The sequence below is a fragment of the Penaeus chinensis genome, chromosome 38 (assembly GCF_019202785.1).
Source record: "Penaeus chinensis breed Huanghai No. 1 chromosome 38, ASM1920278v2, whole genome shotgun sequence".
Lineage (NCBI taxonomy): Eukaryota > Metazoa > Arthropoda > Malacostraca > Decapoda > Penaeidae > Penaeus > Penaeus chinensis.
Genome location: NC_061856.1, coordinates 25,467,616 through 25,480,115, shown reverse-complemented (window position 1 = coordinate 25,480,115; position 12,500 = coordinate 25,467,616). Strand labels below are relative to the sequence as shown.

The following is a 12,500-nucleotide window of genomic DNA, read 5'->3' as shown; positions in this document are numbered from 1 at the left end:
CTCTCCCACCACCCTATCCCCCTCCCCCTTTCCCTCCTTCCTCCTCCTTCCCTCCCCCCCCCCCCCCCATCACTTCGCACCACCTGCACTACTGTTTCGTCTCTCACACGGAAGCGTTGTGTTATGTGGTCATTCCTTAATTAACACTGCTTGCTTTTGCACCGTGGAGATGTGCTTTTTATTGTATTTAATTTTTGATTTATTTAGTATTAACTTATTCTCCTTATCGTTTGCTTTTACCTCCGTCAGTTATTTCTTTGTGCTCATTCTCGTCTCCTTGGCCTTCAGATGCGGCAGAGCTAGGATGAGGACAAGCGACGTCATGAACCAGACGACGGCGGCCACGGCGGGCGTGGGCTCGAGTCTTCTCGCCCTGGGGGGAGCCATGACGGCGGCCGGGGCGAAGGGCTCGGCGATGGCAGGCGTGTCCCCGGGACTGACTTTTGACCTCGCAGCGTATACACAGATGCTGCAGCAAGTAGCGGCCAAGATGTATCCGTATGACCCGGCGTCCCTGGCAGCCTCGCTAGCGGCCCTGAGCCCTGCCTCTCACCTGCCCCTGGCGCTCACCGCCCCCCACGCCCTGTCCCTGACCGCCAAGATCAACTCGAGCGACAGCAAGAGCGACCTCAAGTCGGCCGCCACCTCCCCCGGCAGCGGCGGCCTCAAGCTGGCGTGGCAGACGGGCCTTTCCACGGAGACCAAGAAGGTGAAAGACGAGGACGGCGAGGCAGCTCTGGACCTCAGGACTCAGGGGCTCAAGTCCCTTTACTCGTCGTATCGCAGGGCCACGCTGGACGACATCAAGCCCAAGGTCGTGGAGGACATCTGGATCGAGAACGATACCCGCCTGTCGTGGACGGACTCCCGCATCGTGGCCTACAACCCGGCCCAGAAGCTGTTCATGTGCGTCGACTGCGAGTGCGTGGGGTTCCTCTCCCGCGTGGCCGAGCACTGGCTTGGAGCTCATGCCAATCTGAGGGTGTTCACGTGCCCCAGGTGCCCCTACACGTCGGCGTGGTCCCGCTGCGTGAAAATGCATCTCACGAGGCAACATAACGAGCAGTTCGCGGACACTAACATGTGGAAGGAGAACTCGACGCTGATGGAGGTGACGAGACTCATGCAGGAGCTCCGCAACAAGGTGGAGAACAGGATCGACTCGAGCAATACTCTGGCGGACAAGCGGTTCTACTGTCCGCACTGCCCCTACGCGACCGATCGCCGTGACCTGTACACGCGGCACGAAAACATACACAAGGACGACAAGCCCTTCCACTGCTACCTCTGCTTCAAGCAATTCAACCGGGCAGATCACGTCAAGAAACACTTCGTCCGGATGCATCCTGAGACGGATTATGACATCGCTAAGATCCGAAAGCAGCCGGGCAGCGGGCGCGGAAATACCCGCTCGCCGCCCTCCCCCTTGCCCCCGCCCATTCCCCTGGAAGTGACGCCCCCTCGGGCAGTGACGCCAGTACCACCGACACCCGTCGTGGCACCTCCTGTGCCGTCCCCGCCGGTTGCCACCCCTGCCGTAGCCGTGGCAGACATGGCACCTCTCAGTGCCCCTTCTACCCCGGGGGATTGCAGCCCAGCCTCTCCGGGCGCCGTCATCAACATGGGCGTCGGCCTAAGCATGCTGGCTGGCGCCGAGAGCCCCGAGCTCGGCCGAGGAAGGCGGCGTGGCGACCGTGCCTACACGTGCCCCTACTGCCACTGGTCCGGGAGCGACAACTGGTGTCTGAAGCGCCACATGAACACCCACATCAAGCCCTTTGCCTGTGTCATGTGCGACTACAAGGCCGCCAGAGCCGAGCGTCTGTCCACCCACGTGTGGAAGGTCCACAACAAGCGCATCTGCAACAAATGCAACTTCCTCGCTGAAACACAAGAGCGTCTGCTGGAACATACCAGGGAAGAACAGTAAGTAGCTGAATATTTCTTTACACATTTGCATAAATATCTGATAGGCTCATCTCTATGTGTTCTTGAGAAAAAAAAAAAAAAAAAAAAAAAAAAAAAAAAAAAAAAAAAATATATATATATATATATATATATATATATATATATATATATATATATATATATATATATATATCTGATTTGTATATTGAGTTCGTTTTCCGTTTCGCAGCCACAACAACCCATACTCCCGCCGGTACATCTGCTCCTCATGCGGCCTCACCTTCGACACCCGCCCCGCCCTCGAGACTCACCAGCACCTCAGCCACCCGCGCCTCTCCCGCTCCTCCTCGGTTGTTCCTCCGCCTTCGGGAGATGAGCAGGACGCGGCCCATGACCTGTCGGTACGGAATGAGGACAGCCCCGCCATGTCGCCCGTGTCCACCCCGTTGGTGTGCCCCGTCGATGGATGCAACCAGACGTTCGGCAGCAGCGGCGCCCTCGCGGAACACATGCGGACCGATCACGGCGGGTCCGGCGCCTCCTGCTGCCCGCACTGTGGCTATCAGCTGACTCACGACGAACTCTCCCGGGACCACTGGCTGACCCATCACAGTGAGGTGTGCGCCGCCTGCGTGCATGTCTTCACTGCCGTGTATGGACCACAACTCTGGAAGAAAGTGCATGTCCGGCCCACTTCACTGGAGAGCCCCCTCGACGCCATCGTCACTGGCCTCAGCCGAAAGCGCACCGCCAATGACGCTTTCCCCACCGCCCCCTCGGCTCTGGCTGCCGTGGCTCCGGTCGCGCCAGTCTGCGTGCCGCAGCGCGAGTCTCCGTCTCCAGACTCCGACATCCAGGACGCAGACAGTGAGCGCTTCAACAAGCGTTCGAGGAAGCAAAGTTGTCCGAAGAAGGTGATTACCACCGTAGCCGAGTCGGGGTCCGGCGGAGCATCGTCAGGAACAGCAACACGCAGGCGTGGAAGCACCAAGGTCCGACGCAAGGCAACGGCAAGCCGTCCAGGGTTCCAGGGGCGCCAGTGCTACAGGTGTCCCCACCGTCCCGTCTTCACGTCGCGCACGAGGCTGCAGATGCACATGCAGTGGAGCCACGGACGCCGTGCAGGGGGCCGCCGCGCTCGCCTGAACAGGGACCAGCCTGCTCTCGCTCCCAAAGCAGACCATTAGTGGGACAAATCACCAATATCTCATCGCAACGGGTAACCAACAACGTGTATTTAATGGTGTCAGCACAGATTTGCCGACATGATTTGTCTGCCTATGATATAGGCTTTTAATATTATGTATAAATTAAACTGCTCATTATCTGCTGATGATTGCGCAGAGAAACCCGAGTCTGCTGTTGTATGAATAACTTGTGTCTTGCCTTTTGTAGGCCACAGAGATCTAAATTATCTGATCTGCTAATGTTCAGAACTGATGCAGCGACTCAAGTAGATATAAGTCCCTTGTAATTCCTTACCAAAACAAATGGTTGTCTTTAATCATACCTATTATCCTTCCATTTACAATTCCATGATCTTATCCCAATAAACATTTCCATTAAGCATGCCCCTGAAACAGTGGTTTGGAGTTTTTGAGTACAATTTTCTTGCAAGTGTTTTTATTTCTCTAAAGATAATGTTAGCAGGACGCCAATGCAGACAGTGTTAGGCTGCGTTTTTAAGGCTCTGGAATGAAACAAAAAAGGAAAATGAGCCAAGTCCACTTTGTGTAATTTATTCACTTTCAACTAAAGTGTTAGACTTGCTAAGATTTTTTTTTTTTTTTGTACAGTATGTGATCTGACTAAAACGTTTCAGAAATGATACATGAGCATCTCACCAGGTATTATTTATAAGCTTTGGTTGTGAGGCAGTAATAAAGTTGCCTTGGTTGTGAGATATGATTTTTTTTAAAGAAGAGGATTTATAACCTGAGCTGAGTGTATGGGATGTATTTAGTGGTTGTTAATGTGGGTTGTGAGAAGTATATGTGAAACTCCCAGGTGTCAAGAAAGCGTCTCCCGTGGAAGCTCTGAGGCCCCTGCAGTTATTAACATAGCTTTCCATAGTCTAAATACACTTAACGAGTAGCAGAGGAGAATTTTATGATACCTAGAACTTAAGAATAGTTGTTTCCTATTTATATAATCAGATTAAGCTCGATTTTCCAGACACGAATTAAACAAGGCTCAATTTAGATAGTATTTTGATGGTGTCAGAATGGGGTAAAACTAATTTTCCTTTCTTGTTTTCTATTTCTTATTAAGTTTTGAAAGTAATTATAAACACAACTGCATGCACGGGACCCTCACAAAAGGAGCTTGGGAGGGAGACACATGGGACACCCTTTTAATTAATCAATGGACTTCAAACTAATGAGTCATGTTTGGAAGTTCATGTCAAACCAAAGATTTTGTTGATTTATTCTAGGACTGTGACTCTGTTGTGCTTTGTTGTTATGTTGCAACCTAAATAGATTTTTCTGTGATTATTGTTATAAATGGAATGTCTACTGATTTCACTGTTGAACGTGGGTCAGGCCCATCTATGGTCAGGTTTTGGGCTGTAGTTCTTTTTTTAAGTCTGCTCTATGTAACCTTTCTCATGGGTCAGACCTAGCTTTTGGTTGGGCTGGATCTCCCTGGCTCTCCCTGGCCTAACCTCTGTGCTAGTTTTAGGCTACTGTGTGTACCCAGTTTTAACATGGTCTAGGCCAGGTTATACAGTCTGGTCTCACTCTGGTCAGACCCGCTGTCTTTGGGCCTAAAAAAATGCTATGATTAGGTAAGGCAATGATCATTTCAGGTGACAAGGAGAGGCTCCCATGCTGTCCCCTTTGGTCATTGTCAGTCACGCGCTGAATATAGTTATGGTCAAGCTTGTACACGGCCTTTGTCTACTCTAAGTACTTAAGATTCATGCTAATCCATTTCTTGGAGCCATTGGCCAAGAAATTTGTGATTCACATTAGTTAATTTTGATGAAAAAAAAAAAAAACAGTTGTAGACTTGGCCTTCTAGTCAAACTGTTGCCAAAGTAATAAAAAGTATATATAAAACCATTAACATGTGGTATATATGCCCAGAAACCATATATCTGATTGACCTAATATTTCTGGTGCTAAAGCAAGCAAAATTGACCATTACAATAATTAATCTCATTGAACATGTTACTAAATCTGCATGGGCCCATTATGGATACAAAACATTTGGATGCCATTTCATATTCTTTGACATAAATTTAAATGTAGTCCTACCCTTATATCTGATGAAATCCTAAATCAAAATATTAGTCAGAACAGCATATCGGGTTTCAGATCACTCAGTGAGAAACAAATATGTGCTCAAACCAACAGGTATCGTGCCTATAAAGCCATTTTGTTATCAGCCTTGTACATAATGTTTTGTGGAATAATCCTTCTCTCTCAACACAGCTCAGGATGGTAGTTGTGAATGACTTTTTTGATTACCTAAGCAATGTGACGTTTGACAGAGGATGATGCCACCACTATTTCTTACCCCTTTTTTTCTGTCTAGATTCCCATAGGATGTACTTTACAGTTGCTGGGAATAAAAGTAATAATTAAGCTAATGTTGCACAGGAAGGCATCCTCCTCTGTGTTGCAATGGGTGTGGACCCCTTGCAAGTCTTTACATTGCAATGTACATCTCAGTGATGGAGAATGGTACCTGGAGTCACCTTGTAGCCTATGTAGTGAGAAAAAGAGGCAATTCACCAGAGGGCAATCACTTCAACTCAACAAAGTCATGATCTGCATTATTGAGACCTAGATTTAGTTCACAGTAGCTAATCAACATATGTAAAGTACCTGCTAGTTTCATCATAGTAAAATCCCAACATAAACTACTCTCTGCCAGGCTTCTCTGGGACGAGACATTAACAGCTAGAAAACACTGATCTCTGTATGAAGCATTGCCCCTTATGTGACTATGCCATAGGTAGTGAGATATTAAGGTAACTTACACAACTTATGCTCACTTACACACAGGATGCAACATCGAAAGTCTCAATCATAATCCTGTTCTGAAATAAGTTGTCTCTTATTATAAGTAATCCTGTATTATAATGTCATGATCCCCCTTCCATTATTTATAGCCAATACAGAACTAATTAAGCGAGGAGTAGTGTGACCAAGTGATCCTAATCCTTGTTCTCAGAGAGAGATGCAACTAGGAATTTCATGTGTTCAGAATATTCTCGACTTACCTGGGTGGTTCTCTTCACCAGTACCAGGGTATGGCTGACCAGAATTCCTTGTGAGTTCCTCAGGTTCTGCGGAATTTTACATTTTTTCATGTTAAAAAAAGAAGCTTCATCTGGTAGAACAACACAACTTCTTAAGAGCTTTTTAAAACTGACAGAAAAAAAAAGTTAGAAAAAAAAAATTAATGGAGTCAAAAATGAAATTAATATTCTTTCGTGCAAAAGAATTGTAATTGTTGGAGAAAACAAACAATAAATTTAATATTTAAGTTAAACTAGATGAAGTTTAAAAGTGCATTTCCTAGTAACCTGTTTCTGTCTTAACAATGTTTACACCAACCATTCCCTTAATGCCTTGAATTACCTCTTATTATTACGTAATTTTCATACCAATAAAGGAAATTATGATACAAACACTTTTCTCATTTTCCTCAAAAACCCAAACATGTCTTCCTCAACCAACAGACCAACGTTGGGGCCAAAAATAAACACAAAAAAGCTAAAGATGTTTATTACTAGTCTTCCATCAAGACGTACAATGACTACTAAGTAACTGTTACACTCATACTTTGGTCTTGTCTATCACAGTACTGAACATAGGAAAGAATACTATATTGGGAAATTTGAAGCTCAACCAACTGGTATTCATAATTTTACATGCAAGCCCATGACGGAGATAAATATACTTTCATGATATTTTCTTCACGCTAAACGTTCACGCTTGAGAAACGGATATGATGTAATATAAAAAACAAGAAAAAAATATGAGAAAACAGCTAAAAAAGAAAGAACAAGAAAACAAAAGAAAGCTGTTAGAAAGGAAAGAGAGCAAGAAAAAAGACAAGAGAGAGAGAGAGAGAGAGAGAAAGGAAAACTGGTAGGAAAAAAAAGAACAAGAAAAAGAGGACACGAGAAAAAGAGAAAGTAAAACAGGTAGAAAAGAAAGAGAGCAAAGAAAAAAGGGGAAAACAGGTAGTAAAGAAAGAAAAAAATTAAAATGATGAAAGAAAAAGAGAAAGGAAAACAGGTAGAAAAGGAAGTGAACAAGAAGAAGACGAAAGGCAGGAGAAAAAAAAGAGGAAAAACAGATAGAAAAGAAAATGAACAAGAAAATAACAAAAACAACAACAACAAAACAGAAAGGAAAACTGATAGAAAAGAAAGAGCTGGGAAAAAAATCATATTAACTACATTATCAGTCATGAAAAATTCTGTGTGAAACATAAGAAGCTGAGGCTATGAGGTAAAAAGTCCACGTAACTTTTGCAAGGTACAAGGACAAAGAGGAACGAAGTTATATAAATAATGAACTGGGTGAGAGGCTGTCTATTGTAAATAATTTAGTCAGATCTGAAATGTTGTCCAGATTTTCATAAGATATGAAAATACATGAAAAGATGCTACGGTTCTGTTGACCACAATTAAACAGTTTCTACACATAACACAGACAAAATTTAACTAAAAAAGACAAAAAAATATCAATGCCAGTGTACTCAAAGATACATAATGTATCAATACAAAAATCATATATATTAAAAAGACTAATAGAATTCTAACAGCTTTGGGCATCATTCCTGTGACTGAATTTATATTTGAAATAGATGAATCTGTACACCTGCCTCTTATCTTGTTTATATAAAAAAAAAAATCTCTCTTTCCCTTTCTTTCAAGGGGCCTGATAATTAAATGAATTAATAAAAAAAATACCATAACAAATCATAATAAAACAGAAGTGGTTTGGGCTAGTAAAATTCATCTGAATCATTACAGACTTACAAGGACGTAGTGCCTTCCAAATATTAAACACAAGCATAACATTAAACTGGAGAATATCTTCATAAACAATATCATCCACTTTTACAAAATCAAGTATGTTACAATCTCTGCCAATAATTTTTTTCTAATATATCACCCTAATATTATACGCATGTACTTCACACATTTCACTTAGTGATGAATAAATACAAATCTGAAATGCTTTCTTTCTTTACAAAAATGTGTATATATAACTTTAAACTCCTAATAACAAATTAATAGAAAATGGATAATGTACACCCTTTGGGAAATAAATTAGGATACACTGATGCATTCCTGAAATTTCTAAATCACCGGCACCAGAAAAAATTATTCAGGAGGGCACCGCAAATATAACAATAACTTAGCCATTCACTGCAGCAAATATATACAGATATCAATAAACACAGAAATATACAGAAGGGATAATAAACCAGGGAAGACACAATGATGGCCCTTTAGTGTTGGGCTGGCAACAACATATTAACCCAATTCTGCTGGGGAAAATGAATAAAAAATGGGGAAAATGCTGTGCTCATTTTTTTTAATATTGTGAAATGTCTCTGCACATAAATGGCTCTGCTAGTGCTTAACCACAAAGGAGTCAATTAGTAGAACTTGTGACCTTACCTGATTTGAATTGGCTGGAAAAACATATTTTTTACTAGTGATATGAATATCGATGGTGTTATTTTTATCACAAACATTATAGTTACTATAATGTTATAAACAGTAGTAACAGCAAAATAACATAACATAAAATATTTTTGTAAATCAAAGAAATGGTAAATGGGCGAGACAGTCAGTACTTTTAACTGGCTCATTGGTGACTAAGTACAAGTGTAGCCATCTATGTGTAAAAAAAATCAAACAAGTAACTCACAGTGGGCATGGCACGTACGTATACTTCATGCCCATCGGCACTGGGTTAACCGACTTCAGCCAATCATCTAACATAATCTTCTAAGCAATGGATGGGAGGTTGCGCAGTATCCTTGTAAAATATTCACTAAACTACCCTTTATATATATATATATATATATATATATATATAAAATTTTTATATGTGCATGATTTACTGAACCACTCATATGTTCTAAATAACTTAAAGACAAGCTCTACTTCAAAAGTGCCACTTAGTGGACAAACAGTTTTTAACCCAAGAGTGTTAAGGAGCTCTCCATGTGTGATCTATTTAATATCCCTGTTAAAAATATTCTGAAAAATTATATCAAGTGGTTCTTCAACCTCACCAATTGAAGTTCATGGTTATAATCATTATACTTTCTCACTACATAACCTAAAACTAAAAAATAATCTATAATTAACCTTAAAAAACAAACATTAGCCTTGTATAAAACCTCAACAAAAATAGTAATTTTTCCAAACCATGATTTACAAAAAAATGGTATATTACCATCTCTTCATCCAATGCATTCATAGATTATTTAGAACCTTAATGCTAAATTTGTAAAGTATGAGAAAGAATGATCAGGCAAAAACTAGCCCAGTTGCTTTTACAAAATCAGCACACTTAACACCATTCACCAAGAAGCATTCAATCTTTTATAAAGAAAGAAAAAGAGTGAAAACACCTACACAACACATTCCTTTGCAGTCAAACTCTATTATTGCCAAATGAGTGTATCACCACAACTTTTGCATGAAACTAATACCAGCCAAAATATAAAAGGGACTTCAATATTTGGCAGGAAAGTGTGTTGTTGTCTTTTTCATTTTATTTAGGTCATATTCCCGGCAAGTATTCATTACTAACTGCATCATTTTCTGCCATATAATCCCACATAATAAAAAAAAAAATTATCCTCAACTGGATAGCCAATCATGCTCTAAATTATATAAAATATAGGGATATCTATATAATTACTGATATAGAAACAAAAAAAATAATCTGTAAGAAGTAATAATGGCTGACAAGTTTTAAGATCCCTATCATATTCTATTTCATAAAGCATATGGAGTTATTTGCAAAATTTCACATACCAGATCTGACATATTTAAAAAAAATAATCAGTAACAACTTACCCTGAAAATTACCAATGATTCACTTTGTAAATAAAGAGACAATCAAGAAACACATGATCATTATTATCACACTATATATACACCAGGCTTCTTAATATGGTGTGTTCCTTTATTTACGTTTGTGAAGATCTATTCTGAAAGCAAATGGCATACATACATATGTACATACATGCTACTACCCTTAGGAAAAAAAAGAAAAAAAAAAAAACTTGAACTACATGGTTATTTCCAGCCCAAGAAGATGCACCGTTTCTCTTGGACAAAAGAAAAGAAAAATGTTATCCAAATCGTGTCAGAACCTTGAAGCCATCTATGGCTATAAATAAGTGTGGTATTCTGTTCTCATCACTTACCACAGAAATCATCAGATACCATAGAAATGCCTTAGCAACTTCATGATGGGCATTTAAAAGGTATCTGCAACAAGCAACAGAGAACAAAATAGCAAAAAAAATTTTTTTTTAATACATTTCTAAAATACAAATGCATAATTAGACATAAATAATCCAATGTGTAAAATTTGTTCACAGGATGCCAAAATAAAGATTTCTGTTACACCTCATTTACCTTTCTTTTTTTAAATCAAATATATATAAATACTTTTTTTTTCATATCATTACTTGCTACCATTATTCTAAATAATAATTTCTACATCATCCTAAAATTACAGTTCCTTTTGTGCATTCTGCCCTTAGAAGCTCACTAATTCCTGGAAGAACTTTTAATCTATGAATGATAACAAAAATGATTAAATGCAACATCAGGTATTATAAGATATAATAAAACAAGGCACCAAACTGCACTCTACAATCTTAAGAGCAATGTTAAAGGTATCATTATTTTTTTCTAATAATTTAATGACATAATCTGATAAAATATATTTTCATACATTCTCTAATGCAGGATAAATTCTAAATCAGCAAATGTTATGCAAAAAAAAGCTTTGCTTAATGTATTCACAGAGATACTGATAATATCATTTAATCATATATTTATTTCTCTTCTACTATAATAAGGATGCCCCAAAATAAGTAGAGAGAATAGCACACATAGGGATCATATAGGGTACCTTCAAATGAGATGTAAAGTTAGAGCATCAAGACACTCTTAGCATATTTACTGAAGGAGAACCATTACGTAACACCCACACATACTATCAGACATACATTGGAATACATGATCAGGGATCTATCCCAAGTCCCAGTCCCGTCCACCTGTCTGGGGTGAGTAGGAAGTATCGGTCCATGGCATGGCAGAAGCGTGTTCGGTACACCTCTGGCGACACAACAGTCGGGAGCTTGCCAGCACCACCTGCTAGGACACTGCCCTTGATGATGGTCTCGAGCTTCTTGTCCCATGTGAATGTCCGGATATAATCTGTCCACAAAAATCACAACATAAGTATTACAAACATTTGGATATTAATTCATGAAGAAAATAAAATGCATAAAATGAAATACTTGACAATACACTAACCGATAATGCCGACAACGAGCTGGTTCGCAGTGCTATCAATACCAACAAGAAGAGAGTAGTCCATGATAAGCTGCTGAGAGAGGAAAACAGTGTCTGCTGCAATGGCTCTGCTTAAAACAGTTTTGCTGTGAGGACGCACATGCAGCGGCGATGAACAGGCCATCCGGAGTAAATTCTCATCAAGCAAAACCAGTTCTGACTCCTGTCACAGACAATCAAGAAGTAAGTTGGAAATTTGGGTAAAGAAGGTGTATCATTAAACGGTGCAGAATGATAAGTTTTTATTACTATCATATACTTTTATTCATCCTTTTAGTCCTACTGTTAACAGTGACAGAAAACTGTAAACTAACAAGACTTAAAAGCATATTCTAAGCTAAGTAAGCTCATGCTAGCCTTTAACAGAGCTTTCAAACTGAAATTTCAAAACCTAGTATTTTAAAAATCACACCAAAAATTCTAGTCACAGAAACACTGATGTGAATAAAAAAAAATGTTTTTGACATTCCATTATACATAAACTTTCTCTCCTTACACCTTACCTCTTTACCAGAAGTGTTCACAAGCCTGTTTCGGATAGATCCCTTCAAGTCGAACTTGTGAGTTATGTTACGCTGATAGAACAAATTCTCCATCACTAACACGTCCATTCTCTGAGCTTTGTTGGTAGTGGTGTTCTTGTATCCAATGCGATAAACACCTGTTGTAAAATGCATAATTAATACCAACTTACAATCCCCTCTAAAAAAGAAAAGAAAGGAAAAAACAAATCAATGATTTCTTTACTCACCTAGATTAAAATTAATCCTTTTACTTCTTTCTTAGCCTCTTACATGTATGCTTCTTCCTACTTTCTGCATTCACAAAGCCAACAGAAAGTCCTTAGACTTAAATATTCTATAGTAATCATCAAGCTATTGGCTAGTATTAGTTTTTCTCAGCTATTGCACATAATTGATTATTAAGCTTGCATCAGTTTTCATAGTTTCTGCAAATCTAAATTTCAGAAAAATGTGACAGTGAATCTCATTCACGTAATAGAAATTAA

The 12,500-nt window shown here is 40.2% G+C and overlaps 2 protein-coding genes across 8 annotated transcripts in view; one reads left to right on the top strand and one right to left on the bottom strand.

Moving 5' to 3' along the window:
* LOC125045825 (zinc finger protein 628-like) overlaps positions 1-6,550 on the top strand; it is a 16,671-nt gene extending 10,121 nt beyond the window's left edge. Inside the window, exons 2-3 of the mRNA XM_047643328.1 lie at positions 289-1,926; positions 2,138-6,550. Of these exons, the coding sequence (XP_047499284.1) occupies positions 305-1,926; positions 2,138-3,095 (2,580 nt within the window). The 5' untranslated portion in view covers positions 289-304 and the 3' untranslated portion in view covers positions 3,096-6,550. The remainder of the gene's footprint in view (positions 1-288; positions 1,927-2,137) is intronic.
* Positions 6,551-10,839: 4,289 nt separating this feature from the next.
* LOC125046041 (1-phosphatidylinositol 3-phosphate 5-kinase-like) overlaps positions 10,840-12,500 on the bottom strand; it is a 33,386-nt gene continuing 31,725 nt past the window's right edge. For all 7 annotated transcript variants that reach the window (XM_047643641.1, XM_047643639.1, XM_047643644.1 and 4 more), the window contains 3 exons: positions 11,995-12,152; positions 11,453-11,654; positions 10,840-11,353 (listed from right to left, as the gene is read on the bottom strand). In XM_047643641.1, the coding sequence (XP_047499597.1) occupies positions 11,157-11,353; positions 11,453-11,654; positions 11,995-12,152 (557 nt within the window). In that variant the 3' untranslated portion in view covers positions 10,840-11,156. The remainder of the gene's footprint in view (positions 11,354-11,452; positions 11,655-11,994; positions 12,153-12,500) is intronic.